The following is a 15,293-nucleotide window of genomic DNA, read 5'->3' as shown; positions in this document are numbered from 1 at the left end:
TGAGATGTTTTTAGAGGCAACTGAGGCACATGGGAATTGGAGCAGCTGCATTATACACTGTCCTTTTGGGGTGTTTTAATTTCCACAAGTGTTTGTCTCTGTCCTCAATTGGCTTTGGAGAAAATGACTGAATGTAAAGTTTATAAGTTCTAACTTTGTAGAGCTAAAGATACACTAAATGATGTGTGGAAAAAAATGCCTTTTTATCTCACTCACTGATGTTTAATTTTTTTTTATTTTACTTTACAGGTCAAAATATTGGATCCAAAACACCTACAAATTCCCAGCAAAAAACAAATGTCGACACGGTAAGTGGAAATCGGATAATAGAGGTCACTTGAGGCAAAAGGAAAAAAAAAGTTGACAAGCAGAAAATAATTCAGAACTTTCTACTTCAGGGTCCATAGGGTATCCACAGGATACCTTGGGGTATAGGTGTGACGTCAGTCGCTGGGCACCATAGAGTTAAGCTTTTCAGCCTCCCAGGATGCACTAGGGTCCCCCTCCTATACCCCGCCCCAAGGCACCTCAGTTTAGTTTGGTGCCCGGCCGGCGTCGGGTGCACCTGTCGGAGTGGGGGCTAGAAGAGCCCCTGAAGCTTTCTTCAGTGCAGCTGTGGCTGCACATCTGGATGTACAGCATGGACAGTCAGTCCTGACGTCCATGCTGTCTTCCCTACACCCCCGCCGGTACCAGAACGCCGGTACCGATCCGGGGATGCTGGTAAGCATCTGGGGTCACAGCTAGCGGTGACCCCAGATGTTCCGGACCATGGCCGGATCCAAGGGGGACAAAGGTAAGCAGCGGGGTCCCGCGGTGGGTCCCCGCTGGTCACATGGTCCTAAGTCCCCAGGCAGGGGGCTCCCTGGGGACTGGCTGCAGCGTGGAGCCAGGCGACCAACCTGCGCTTTCCACTACCCCCTGGGACAGCGGACCGCAGCAGAGCGGTAGCACTGCGGCGTCCCAGGGGTTAAATGCATGCCAGGGGAGCGCGCCTTCCCTGTCTCACAGCCGGCGCCTCCCCCGCTGCACACAGCCCTCTCTGCATGCTGCCGACTGGTCCTGTGGCAGCGCTCCTCCCCCAGGCCAGCCTCCTCTCTGCTCCTTGGCGGCCATCTTCTGCAGAATGCATGGTGAACGCTGCTGGAAGCGCTGGACGGAAGCATCGTGGTCTGGGTCCCCCCGCATACCTCTCCTCCGCTGTGGCTCAGGTCTTTGTATGCAGCGCTGTGTCCTACCAGGCCCTGTGTCTGTGTAGTTGAGTGATCAGCGCTGTTAGTGCAGGAATTGTTATTTCTCTGCATTGTATGTGACTGTGCTAGCGCTGCCTGTAACTTTTCTTCTCTAAACTGTCAGCTTTATTACTGTCCCTGTTCTTTCTGCTAAAGCCCTTGCGGTGCGGTGCTGCAGGGTGGTCTCTCGCCTATTTAATACTTAATTGGTGAGAGAGGTCACATACGTGGTGCCATCATGTCTGAAAGTGATTTTCCCCTCCGGCTACAGTGTACCACGTGCAAAGTACCGTTAGCGGAGGGGGAGGGTAGCGCGGAGGGCCTTTGCCGGCAGTGTTTGTCCATGGCGCGGCCTATTACGGTTACAGCACCGGTACAGGAGCCGCCCTGGGCTTGTTTCGCTCAGGCGTTAACAGCTTTAGTGGGCCAGTTAGCTCCGCTGCCCGCGTTTACTCCGATGGGTTTGTCCCAGCAGTCTGTGGTGTCGTCACCCATGCAGGGGTTCCCACGACAATTGGTGGTACCCCACAGTCTCCCTATTTCCCCGCTCCCGGGTTCTCAGGAGCCAGCGTGGGTTAACTCCCTGACGAGTTCTGTACAGCACTTGTCGGATGTGTTGCAAGGGGAGTCTGTGATGCGGCCTCATAAAAGGCCGGTGGCGTCTCTGTCCGCTCCTTATGAGGATGACGAAGGGACGTCTGATGATGGGGAGATTCTGGATCCTTACGATCAGGAACCTCTCCATACTAGGGACGCTGATGCTAAGTCCAAAGTATATATTCCTGGACTTATTCGGGCGGTCCGCACAGCCTTGGTGATTGAGGACGAAGTTCCCCCAGCGGCTAAATCTAAGTATGCCTTTTTCAAAGATGTGAAGGGCGATGCCACAGTCTTTCCTCTTTCGGGTCAGTTGGTGGACCATTTAGAGGAGGCGTGGAAACAACCTGGCAAAAGATACCTGCCGCAGAAACGCCTGGTGGTGGCTTATCCGTTCGCGGATAATTATTTTGCTAAGTGGGAATCCCCTCCACAGGTGGATTCTCACGTGACCCGTCTTGTCCGTAGTGCCACATTGCCGATGCCATCCATGTCCTCCCTTAAGGATGCTACGGACCGCAAGGTAGAAATCTGCCTGAAGTCTGCTTATTCCCTTGCAGGGGGGGCAGCACGGCCGGCTATGGCCATTTGCTGGGTTGCCAGAGCGATGGAGCGCTGGGCGGATTCATTAGAGGCTTCTTTTGAATCCGACTGTCCGGCCGAACAGGCGGAGTTGATTGGCAATCTCCGTGATTCGGCCACCTACATCAACGAGGCGGCTCTAGACATTAGTACTCTGGTGTCTAGAATTTCTTCAGCAGCGGTAGCTGCTCGTCGCACCTTGTGGCTGCGATCCTGGAAGGCGGACGCAGATTCCAAGAAAGGTCTGGAAGCGTTGCCGTTTACCGGAGAAGTTCTCTTCGGTCCGGATCTGGATAAGATTGTGGCCACGCTGGCGGCAGCCAAATCTGCTTGTCTCCCGTCGGCCGCTGCACATTCTGGTTCGGGACCATCGTCCTTTCGGTCATCTAGGGCCCAGGGCAGGCCCAAACCACAGTCGTTTCCTCGACAGGCTGGCCCTAAGAAATCGGTCAAGCCCCGTAAGCAGGCATGGAGTACCAGACGTCCGGCCCCCAAGCCAGATGACAAGCCTGCGGCCTGACGGTCCGGGCCTCCCTTTGGGGGATCCCAGGGTGGGAGGCCGCCTGCTACAGTTCGCCCAGTGTTGGTCGACCACTACGACAGACACTTGGGTTCTGGAGGTGGTTTTCCACGGATACGCCCTCTCCTTCCGGCACAGACCCCCGGCTCGCTTCTTCACCACGGGTCTACCATCAGACCGGAACAAGGCTACGGAGCTGCGGAAGGTATTGCACACTATGCTCCAGGCTGGAGTTATAGTGCCTGTTCCATTCTCCCAGAGGGGCCAGGGTTTCTATTCAAATCTATTTTTGGTACAGAAACCCAATGGGTCATATCGTCCGATTCTCAACCTCAAAGCACTCAACAAATCTTTGCGGGTCCCGAAGTTTCGGATGGAGACCCTACGGTCCATCATTCTGGCGCTGGAACCTGGGGACTACATGGTGTCATTGGACATACAGGACGCTTACCTGCATGTCCCTATTCTTTTGCGCCATCAACAGTTCCTCAGGTTTGCAATCCGCAGCGACCACTTCCAGTTTCGGGCGTTACCTTTTGGCCTGGCAACAGCACCACGTGTTTTCACCAAGGTGATGGCGGTCATGGCGGCTTCTCTGCGGCTGCAGGGAGTCCGCATGTTGCCGTATTTGGACGACCTGTTATTGGTGGCAGGATCTCCAGAGCTCCTGTTACGCCACTTGGACCTGACCATTGCACTGCTGCAACGGCACGGCTGGCTAATCAACTGGCAGAAGTCCACTCTAATCCCGTCTCGGAGGATTCTGCATCTTGGAGCCTTATTGGACTCGGGACAGCAAAGGATCTTCGTGACGGAGGACAAGATCTCTGCTTTACAGTCAAGGGTGCGCAGTTGCCTGCACAGCCGCCGGGTGTCCTTACACTCGGCGATGAGGTTACTGGGCTCCATGGTGTCGGTGTTCGACATGGTGGAATACGCCCAGTTTCACTCCAGACCTCTGCAGCACCTGATCCTGTCCAAATGGAACGGGCTGCCTCAGTGTCTGAAGTCCCAGACGATTGTGCTCACCCAGGAGGTTCGCCTGTCCCTTGCGTGGTGGTTACAGACGACCCACCTCAACAAGGGACGTCCGTTCTGGGTTCCAAATTGGGTCCTGTTGACAACGGACGCCAGTCTTCGGGGCTGGGGATCAGTTTCGGGTCCACACTTGTTCCAGGGCAGGTGGACGCCGACAGAAGCGGAGCTTCCAATAAATATCTTGGAACTCCGTGCGGTCTTCAATGCTCTCCAGCAGGCACAGCGGTTTCTCCAGGGTCGCCCGGTGCAGGTCCAGTCGGACAACGCTACCACCGTGGCCTACATAAACAGGCAAGGAGGAACTCGCAGTCGGGCGGCTCTCGTAGAGGTCTCTCGGATCCTGGTTTGGGCGGAGCGCAATCTTCCGGCCATATCAGCGGTCTTCATCCCGGGAGTGCTAAATTGGGAGGCGGACTTTCTAAGTCGCCAGGACGTTCATCCGGGGGAATGGTCCCTGCACCCGGACGTTTTTCAACTACTGGTGGACAGGTGGGGTCTTCCAGAAATCGACCTCATGGCGTCCCGGCACAACAACAAGTTGCCGGTGTACGGGTCTCGCACAAGAGACGAAGGGGCGTCTCTGGTGGATGCTCTGTCCGTCCGGTGGACGTTCCGGTTCGCATACCTGTTCCCTCCGGTCTCCCTTCTTCCACGGGTAATCCGGAAATTCAAACAGGAAGGAGGGACGCTCCTGTTGATAGCTCCCGCGTGGCCCAGACGGCACTGGTTCTCAGACCTTCAGGGTCTGTCCGTGGACAGTCCTCTGCGGTTGCCGCTACGACCGGACCTTCTGTCTCAGGGTCCTTGCCTTCACCCGGACCTGACTCTGCTGTCTTTGACCGCGTGGCTGTTGAGACGGCCATGCTGAGGTCCCGGGGGTTTTCCAGCTCTGTGGTGCGTACCATGTTACGAGCTCGGAAACCGTCTTCCGCGAGGATATACCATCGCGTGTGGCATACGTTCTTCCAGTGGTGTCGACCGAGAGGTTATGCACCGCGGGAGTTTCGTCTGTCTCGGATTCTCGCCTTCCTGCAAGCGGGACTAGATCATGGGCTTCGCCTTGCTTCTTTGAAGGTACAGGTTTCGGCCCTATCTGTCTGGTTTCACCGTAGGATTGCTACAATCCCGGATGTGCGCACCTTTATGCAGGGTGTTCTCCGCATTCAGCCGCCCTTTGTTCCACCTGTGGCGCCTTGGGATTTGGCTGTGGTCCTGAGGGCTCTCCAAGGACCGCCGTTTGAACCACTGGGCTCACAGCTAAGACTGTTTTCCTTCTGGCCATTGCTTCGGCCAGACGTGTTTCTGAGTTAGGGGCTCTTTCTTGTAGACCCCCTTTCTTGGTTTTTCATGGGAACAGGGCAGTGCTCCGCACTCGGCCCGAGTTTCTTCCCAAAGTTGTTTCCCAGTTTCATGTTAACGAGGAAATAGTTGTTCCGGCCTTTAACTCACCGGGTCTTTCCGTGGGTGAGGCCTCTTTGGATGTTGTGCGGGCCTTAAGGACTTATGTTGACCGCACTTCTTCGTTTAGGAAGTCGGACGCTTTGTTTGTCCTCTATGGCTTCCGTAAAAAGGGTTGGCCTGCTTCAAAGCAAACTTTTGCAGCCTGGATCCGTATGGCTATTTCTGAAGCTTATCTTCATGAAGGCCTACCGGTCCCTCCTTCTCTGAAGGTTCATTCCACTAGGTCTGTGGGTCCTTCGTGGGCAGCTCGACGTGGTGCCTCGGCAGTTCAGATCTGCAAGGCTGCTACATGGTCCTCTGTCCATACCTTCGTGAGGTATTACAGGTTTGACACCTTCGCCTCTCAGGATGCTTCCTTCGGGCGGCGGATTCTCCTTTCTGCACAGGAGCGTCCCCACCCTTAAAGGATACTGCTTTGGGACATCCCCAAGGTATCCTGTGGATACCCTATGGACCCTGAAGTAGAAAATATGAGATATGGTAAGAACTTACCCTTGTTATCTCTATTTCTACGAAGTCCATAGGGTTCCACAGGACTCCCGCCCTGTCGCACCTGTGCTGCAGATGGGCTTTGCTCTGGTCACCGGTTTTCCGTCTCCCTCTGGTGAGAATGTGATTCTTGTATGTGTCCAGATCTTTTTTCTCTCTCTTCCTTCTCCTCCTCCGGCCTATGGCTTGATAACTAACTGAGGTGCCTTGGCTCGGGGGCGGGGTATAGGAGGGGGACCCTAGTGCATCCTGGGAGGCTGAAAAGCTTAACTCTATGGTGCCCAGCGACTGACGTCACACCTATACCCCAAGGTATCCTGTGGAACCCTATGGACTTCGTAGAAATAGAGATAACAAGGGTAAGTTCTTACCATATCTCATATTTTTTTTTTTTTTCCCATAATTTTTTTGTGTTTTCAAAATACCTCTTAAATATGTGTAAGAGAATAACCTGGTTGACCCAAGTAACTTTTATATTAAGTTATTTTCACAGCAGATTCATGGCATAAAGAACATTGGTTTGGTCATAAAGGATTGAATAGAGCAGTCATGTACACACAGTAAATACTAGATCATTACACTTTGGAGCACGCTAAAATTATTTATTTTTTGGAAGACTGTAAAGTAATAGATATAGAACTTCTTATTGTGAAAAAAAAAATCTAAGGTTGTACCTCATGGTGTAAGAGGGATTATAACAGTGTTAAAAAAAAGTTACATCTCTAAAAAGTCCAGCTTTCAAATTTGATCCCTAAAAATAAAACAAATGATAATCCCTTTGTGCTAAATGTAAACCTTGATAATTGTGTGAATGTCTTAGGACTGTGTGCACATTTTTAGAAGTGTTTTGTGAAAATTTGTATTATCCTTTTAGGCTTCACCAAAAGCACACTCTCCACAGGCTGCCTCCGCTCCTCCTCCCCCACCAAGTCCCTCTGTACCTCGCAAAAACAAAGCTGCCATGTGCAAGCCGTTGATGCAGAATCGTGGGGTGTCCTGTAGGGTTGAAATGAAAAGCAAAGATTGTCAAACAGGTGAGTGTATACAGTTAAACAAAATGTTCAGATCTCAAAATATGCAGCCACGTACAAGAAATCAAGAGAGTAAAGGAGTCTACATACTGTTACTGATGGACAGTGTTTTGGATCCAAGTCATCGTATTGTCTAATATAGGAAGTCACCTTTTCTAAGCTGCTTAATATTTGTTAGAGCATAGCACCATGAACACACCCCAGTGTTTCTATCTTTAATAACATCAATTATCTGCCCACAGCATTCAGTTCAATATGTACACACATATTATTATAATGGCTTATACTGTAGGAGCTGCCTCTTTTCTGTTAAGCATATAGAGAAAACATTTTAATTATTTGTATCTTTTCCTGCTGTAGAGGAGGATTGGAGACCGCAGGTCATAGTATTGCCTATTCCTGTGCCCATATTTGTGCCAATACCCATGAACTTATACTCTCAGAAAGTGCCTGTTCCTTTCTCTATGCCCTTTCCGGTGAGTTCTTTTTTATTTTGCTCACATTCATTGCTTTTTAACATCTATGCTTTTTTTCTGCCTCTTTTGTGGGAATTTCGTTTTCCCACTTCCACGTTGTGCTTTTAGTTTTGACTGTTAAATACATAACATTTTGGTATCCGGTTTTTGTGCCTGCAAATCATAATTGAGTTTCCTCTCCTGCCCTTTATTACCATTAGGGTAGAGATTTATCGCCTTGCTTGTTTTGCACTAGGTGCCTGTACCCCTGCTGCTGCCTACCACTCTGGAGAACACGGATAAGATTGTAGAAACAATTGAGGAACTGAAAGTGAAAATTCCATCCAACCCATTAGAAGCTGATATTCTGGCCATGGCGGAGATGATTGCAGAAGCAGAAGAGCTTGACAAGTCTTCTGATTTGTGCGGTATGACTTGAAGCTAAAATGAAACAGAATGTGGTGTGTTTAATGCCTGCAACATTTTTTTTTTTTGCGAAAAATTAAAATGTTATGGAGAAAAATGAATAAAATTATTTCAAAATAACTTTTAAAGTTTTTTTTTTTTGTTTGTTTAACATATACAGAAGTGAAACTTGTAAAGGTGTGCAGCTGTTAAAGAATTTTTTTTGTAGGTTTTGAAATATTACATTTTAATAACCATCTCTTCTTCAGAGCTTTCCAGTGATCAGAGTGCGGAGGGCCTTTTGGAAGATTGTGATTTATTTGGGCAAACACGGGATGATGTACTTGCAATGGCTGTTAAGATGGCAAATGTTCTGGAGGAACCTGGACAAGACCTAGAGGCTGACTACCCTAAAAGTAAGCTTTCCTTTTAATGAAATGCATGTAATGAGTATTAGTTGGTCCATGACCGGTTTACACCTAATGTCATATTGCTTCCATATGTAGATTCTGCGGATATTAATCAGAGTGTGGATTTTCTGTTTGACTGTGGTCTGGTGGGTTCAGACGATGCATCTGAGCAAGATGCTTCCCGGATTTTAAGGAAAGTGAGTATTTACACTAAACACATTTACATAAGAAAAGTAGGATGCTTGAGGTTTACTTTTCTTTCCTCCATGGGGAACACAGGGATCACAGGGTATAGGTAAGCTTGCAGTCTGCACACCAAACTGTTAATTTTTTTTTCCCAGCAGCACAGGTTCCCTCTCTTCTATACTCCGCCTCCAGCACTAGAGGACCAGTTTATCGTTTGGTGCCCAAGGCGTAGGCACGATTTTTATAGGTGCTGCTATTAGGCAGCATCATTTTATTTTCCTTTTTGTTTCTTTCACTTTTATTTTCAGAACCGGCAGTGAGTCAGCGTTTGAGATGCCCTCACTGCCACTCAAACGATCCCCAACGCCCGGAACACTGGCGACTGGGTCTGTTACCCCGGCCTTGCTCCAGCACACAGAGGGGGAGCTGCAGCTGGGTGCATTGGGGGCAGGTAAGGCGGCTCTCTGCTTGTACTGAGCGGCTGATGCCAACCGTGAGGGCGACCACCGGCGGTACTGACAGTGGGGGCAAGTCGTCTCCATGCCCCCACTATACCACCAGGGCAGATACTGGGAATGGGGAACTATTAATCAGTGGTGTCAATGTCCCTGGGGGTTAAGTCAGAAGGGGGAGGATAGCCTTCCGAATTGGCTTCTCCTCCAACCCTTGGCACATCCCCTCATGCAGGACACCCGCCATTATGTAATCTCCTCCCCTCTCTCCTCCCTCCCTGCAATGCTGGGCAGCCATTTTTACACCAGGGCCCCTGCCTCCCTGTATACCTCATTCCAGCCAGTCAGGCTATAATTAAGGTCCTTCCTACCCTGTCGGGGCTTGGTTGTTGAGCAATAAATGCCCATTCTCTTACGCACTGAATGTTTTCTGTGTGCATGTTTGTTTTCAAAAGTGTATAGGAGTACTTTGTTTGTATAACACTCTTTCACTTCTGTCCCTCTCTTCTTTCATTGTTTTCTATATAGGGATTTTCTATACTGACTTTTTGCTTTTTATCCACTGTATTTTCTGTTGAAATTTTAGTGATTGAAATACCACGTCTGTATCCTGGTGAACACCTATTTGTTTATATTGTGTCCACTCTACCATTAGTACTAACCCCATAGCATGGCTTATTAGTTTATCCGTGGTGCGATATTATTCAGTGCTCTACCCCTTGACACAACTGTTTACCACTAAACTTTTGTGTGTGGGGACACCCCTGGAATGCGCTATCATGTCTTCCAAGGGTTAGTCTGCTACACCTCCCATGGAGGTTGGTGCTGTTGTGCTAGGCAGTTGCAGAAACTGTTCTGTAGCTCTCTCCCCTCAGGTGCCATAATGGTTCATGTGGCCAGTGTTTCTGTTGTTGGCAGCCTCGACTTCTTCTCAGGAGCTGGCATGGTCTTCCACACTTCACAGATTATGTTGCAGCTCATAAACCACTTTGCAACTACTAGGCCTACACTCCCTGCTAGCCTTGAGTTCAAATCTTTTGTCAGTCTGTTCAGGGTCTGGTGCAGATGACTGCTTCTCTCCAACAGATGCTAGATTGCCCGTCCAAGCGTAAGCATTCCAGACTGGACACTTCTACACCACGTTCTGGTTATGACTCTTACTCAGATGTTTCCTCAGACCAGGAAGATGACGTCTGTCGATTCAGACATGGAGACCTCCTCTTTTAAGGAGGACTCCCAATCACAGGTAGATGATGAAGCCTTAATCAAGGTGACGAAATCCGCACTTCAGTTAAGGATACTGACCAAACCTCTAAGTCACATGCCCTTTATTTAAGCGCCAAAAAAAAATCAGTGTCTGTTTTTCCTCCTTCTGCTAAGTTAGAGTACCTCCTGGTGGAGGTGTGGGCTCACCCCAGTAAGCGTTTCTTGATTTCTAAGCGCAATTCCACATTTTGTCCCATTCCAGTTGCTGACCGAGCTAAATAGGATGGACAGATCATACCGCCCCATTCTCATCCTGAAATCGCTGAACAGGTATTTCCATGTTCCGCATTGAATCTCTGCGTTCCATAACCCGGGGATTTCATTGCATCTTTGGACATCCAGGATACCTACTTACAGATATCCATCAGGCAATGCCTTCAGCGCTTTCTCGGGTTTGTGGTAATGGAGGAACATTTCCAATTTCTGGCTTTTGGTCTTTCAACAGCTGGTATTTCACGAAGAATATGGCAGTCACGGCAGTGTTTCTCAGAAGCAGGGGGTCCGCAATACTACCTTGGATATGGACAATCTGTTTATTCTGATACAAAACCCAGAGGTATCTCCGTCTTGTGGTGGATCTTCTCCAAACATGGTTGGATAATCAAATGCCGGAAAGCCCCCAGGAGATGCTTCAGTTAGGAGCCTTATTGGACACCTCGGTTCAGAGGGTTTTCCTCCCGTTGGATATACTCCTGTACTTGCAAGCCAAAGTTCTGGTCCTCCTGGGGCAGCAGCGGGTGTCCATTCATGGTTGCATGCAGGTCTTTGGCACTGTAGTCACTACATTCGAGATGGTGGAGGATACTCTGTTTCACTCATGTTCTCTGCAACTAGAGATTCTGGCCAGATGGAACAAGTCCCATCTACACCTCAAGTCTCAGATGATAATTCTATTGAGAGGTACGTTACTCCTTATGTGATGTTTCCACCGCTGTAATTTCACAAGGGCTGCCCATTCTGGATTCAGGACTTGGTCCTACTCACCACAGTCGCCAGTATTCGGGGGTGGGGGCGATGACTGAGTCATCAGACCTTTTAGGGGGCAGTAAATGGCTCAGGAGAGCTTACTTCCCATCAACCTCCTGGAGATTTCAGCGGTCTACAAGGCTTTGTCAGGTGAAATACCTTCTTCTGTACAAGCCATTCAAAATGCTTTCAGACAACGTGACTGAGGTTGCCTACATAAACCATCAAGGCGGCACCCGAAGTCAAAGCGCAATGGAGGAGGTGCAACGGATCCTTCAGTGGGCAGAATGTCACATTCTGGCTCTTTCGGCTGTTTACATTCCAGGAGTCCAAAATTGGGAGGCAGATTTGCTCAGCCGCCAGGACATTCACGCAGGCGAGTGGGCCCTCCATCCAAGGTCCTTCAGTCACTGGTTCGTCACCGTCCTGACATCGACATAATGGCCTCCCGTCACAACCACAAGCTTGATTCTGCAGGTTGGGTGCGCATGACTTGGTACATCAACGGGGGTGGCTCTTGAGACATCAATTCTAAGGGCCAAGGGTTTTTATCCGCAGTCATTTAAAACCCTGCTTAATGCCAGATAACTTTCTTTGGCTCGCATCTGTTATAGAATCTGGAAGACTTACTTTGAATGGTGTTCGGCACAGGGTTTTAATCCCCGCTCTTTCTGCCTGTTGAGGATCCTGTCCTTACAAGTAGGATTGGATTTTTGGCCTTTCTTTCATCAATCTAGGTTTCGGTCCTTTTTCAACGCAAGGTGGTGGTATTGCCAGATGTGCAAACTTTATTCCAGGGTGTGCTACATCTTCAGCTTCTATTTGTTCAGCCTGTGGCTCTTGTTATCGGTGCTTCGGGCCCTCCAAGACCCCCCTTTGAGCCCTTGGTGGATCTTCTTTGTCTTACATGAAATACAGGTTTCCTTCTAGCCATTGCGTCGGCCCATTGAGTTTCAGAATCGAGTGCTTTGTCTTGCCGCTGCCCCGTCCTGATTGTCCATCATGATGGGGCAGTCCTTTGCACACACCTTGGTAATTTTCCAAAGGTAATTTCCTGGTTTACATCTACCAAGATGGTTTCTGCTTGTCACCTACCGGATTGTTTTACATAGCAGGCCTCTAGATGTAGTGAGGGCCCTCCATATTTATGTCAACAGGATGAGGGATTTGAGTTGTTCAGATTCCCTTTTTGTATTATAGAACTACCCGCCAGGCCTACACTTCGTCGGATCTTCCTGCCCCAACTTTGATATGGGCTCATTGCACTAGGGCGGCCTGTACTTTTTAAACCAGCACGGCGTGGCGCTTCCGAGTAACAATGTTGTAAGGTGCCCACCTTAATTTTACGTTCTATGCTTTTGATATCTCTGCCTCTGTGGTTTCGGGCAAAGGTTTCTTAGCGCAGCACAGGAGCATCCTGCCCTTAAGGGGGCAGCTTTAGGATGTCCCAACGTGATCCCTGTGTCCCCCAGAAAATCCAAGGAGATTTTTGTCCTTGTAAAATCATTGTCTCGGACTCTGTGGGGGGGGACATGGCGCCCTCCCTGACGCATCTGGCTTGCAGGGTTTTCCTCTATAATTACCGGTTCCTCTTCTCGCCTGTTGTGTGTTGAGTTGTGTGTGTACCAGTCTTCATTCTCCTTGCTCTTTCTCCATTCCTTGGGCTTGTTAACTTAACTCGTTCTCTTTTGCTGGAGGCCGGGTATAGGATAGAAGGGGGGCCTGTGCTGCTAGGAAAAAGAAATGAACAGTTTGGTGCCCAGGATCCAGATCACCAGCGATCACGGTCTACCATGGAGTCGGAGAAAAAGATTATACAGGTAAGGACAAAAATCCTTTTCTCCTGTATTTTAGCGACTATATGAAATAACTGGATATTGTGTTTTTTATCTACACTCACAGCAGGGTCCCAAGCGTATGCTTCTGTCAGAAAGAGAAAGCTGTTCTCGGGACTCTCTCCTCAGTCAACGCAGCAGCACCAACCTTAGCTTTACGTATGGTGTAAATGCCTGGAAATCCTGGGTGCAGCGAAAGTATGAAGGGGGTGAGCCAAGCAAATCCGAAGAAATACGTTTTGGGCGTAAGTAGAACCGGAAACTAACAAATTGGTTGATTGTATTTTATTTTACCTTATCTAATTTTTCTTGCATTTGCTTTGACCATTGAAGTTTCAATGTTACCAAGACATAGTGCAAGCAGCTATTTTGTTGGATGAACCAATAATTGAGAATAGTTTTGTCAATTCATTAGGAATTATTGATTTCACTAGGACATAAAGAACTTTTAGTGCCTCATGCCTCAGTGATGTCACTAGTTGATGTAGTTAGCAATTATAGAATGCAAAGAAGTTTTGGCAGCAGCGTTCAAGACAATGCAAACAAAGTAACATAGATACATAGGGCCTCATTTATCAACGAGTTTTATCATTCACAACGAGTGATAAAACTCTGCTTATGTTATATGGTGCTCCAGCCAATCAGCTCCCATCTGTCATTTTTAAAACAGATAGAAACATAAAATTTGACGGCAGATAAGAACCACTTGGCCCATCTAGTCTGCCCCTTTTCATTTATTTATCCTTTTTGCAACTTCAACCCTATTTGCTCCTTAAGGATATTCTTATGCCTATCCCAAGCATTTTTAAATTGTTGCACCGTCTTGGCTTCAACCACAACAGATGGGAGGCTATTTCACTTATCCACTAATCTTTCTGTGAAGTAATTTTTCTTCAAATTTCCTCTGAGCCGACCTCCCCCCAGTCTCAGTGCATGTCTTCGTGTTCTTGTACATCTCTTCCTATGAAGAATGCTTCCCTCCTGTACCTTGTTAAAACCCTTCATGTATTTGAAAGTTTCTATCATGTTCCCCCTTTCCCTTCTCTGTTCCAAACTATACATATTAAAATCTTTTAATCTTTCTGGGTAAGTTCTGTGCTGTAGGTCATTAACCATTTTAGTTACCCTTCTTTGTACCGTCTTTAATGTATCTATAGCCTTTTGGAGATATGGCCTCCAGAACTGAACACAGTATTCTAGATGAGGCCATATCAAAGACCTATACAGTGACACTATCACTTTTTTTTCCTGCTACTGATTCCTCTCCCTATGCAACCAAGCATCTGACTTGCCTTCCTCAATGCTTTGGTGCATTGCTTTCCTGTCTTCAAGTCATCTGACATGGTGACTCCTAAATCCCTTTCCTCCTCTGTATTTTCCATTATAGTGTCCTTCATACTATATTTAGCTGTTAGGTTATTGAGACCCAAGTGCATGATTTTGCTTTTTTTTTTACATTAAACTGTAGTTGCCATGTTCTTGCCCATTCCTCTAGTCTACCAATGTGCTCAGTCATTTGTTTTACCCCTCTTGGTGTGTCTACCCTGTTACATACTTTTGTGTCATCTGTAAAAAGGCATAGGTTCCCTTCAATACCATTTGCAATATCACCAACATAGATATTGAAAAGCACTGGCCCAAGTACAGAACCCTGGGGTACTCCACTGGTAACCTTTCCCTCCTGTGAATACACTCCATTTACTACAGCTCTCTGTTTTCTATCCTGCAACCAAGATGTTATCCATTCAACAGTCATAGAATCCAATCCCAAGCTTTCTAGTTATCATTCTGCGATGCGGGAACGTGTCAAAAACCTTACTAAAGTCTAGATAAGCTACATCTATGGCTCCCCCTTGATCTATTACTTTTGTCACCCAGTCAAAAAAGTCAATAAGATTTGTTTGGCATGAACTGCCCTGAGTAAATGCATGCTGTTTGGGATCCTGTAAACATTTTAGATATTCCATCACTCTTTCTTTTCCCACTACTAATGTAAGGTTTACTGGACTGTAGTTACTTGTTTCTTATTTGCTTCCACTTTTGTACAGTGGTATTATTATATTTTCTCTTTCCAGTCCTCTGGAATCACTCCTGATACTAGCGACTGGTTGAATAATTCTGTTAATGGTATTACCAGGACCGCTTTAAGCTCTTTTAGTATCCTTGGATGTATCCCATCCGGCCCATTGATTTATCCACTTTCAGTTTTGAGAGTTCTGTTAGGACCCTCTCCTGTGTAAATTAAATTTCATATACCTCATTTTTATGAATGCCTCTGCAACATAACTGTGGCCCTTCTCCCCTCTCCGTCTGTAGTGAATACTGAACAAAAATAATTATTTAGATCTGCTATTTCATTGTCTCCCTC

General features: G+C 47.9%; 1 protein-coding gene across 1 annotated transcript in view; it reads left to right on the top strand.

The window, feature by feature from the left end:
- The window catches only part of ZMYM3 (zinc finger MYM-type containing 3), a 186,193-nt gene that overhangs the window by 152,574 nt on the left and 18,326 nt on the right, over nucleotides 1-15,293 (top strand). Inside the window, exons 14-20 of the mRNA XM_088445535.1 lie at nucleotides 250-308; nucleotides 6,794-6,953; nucleotides 7,311-7,426; nucleotides 7,662-7,833; nucleotides 8,080-8,226; nucleotides 8,317-8,417; nucleotides 12,993-13,170. Of these exons, the coding sequence (XP_088301661.1) occupies nucleotides 250-308; nucleotides 6,794-6,953; nucleotides 7,311-7,426; nucleotides 7,662-7,833; nucleotides 8,080-8,226; nucleotides 8,317-8,417; nucleotides 12,993-13,170 (933 nt within the window). The remainder of the gene's footprint in view (nucleotides 1-249; nucleotides 309-6,793; nucleotides 6,954-7,310; nucleotides 7,427-7,661; nucleotides 7,834-8,079; nucleotides 8,227-8,316; nucleotides 8,418-12,992; nucleotides 13,171-15,293) is intronic.

Source organism: Taudactylus pleione, unplaced genomic scaffold (assembly GCF_031769625.1).
Source record: "Taudactylus pleione unplaced genomic scaffold, aTauple2 ptg000381l, whole genome shotgun sequence".
Classification (NCBI taxonomy): Eukaryota; Metazoa; Chordata; class Amphibia; order Anura; family Myobatrachidae; genus Taudactylus; species Taudactylus pleione.
This window is presented reverse-complemented; position numbering and strand designations above follow the sequence as displayed.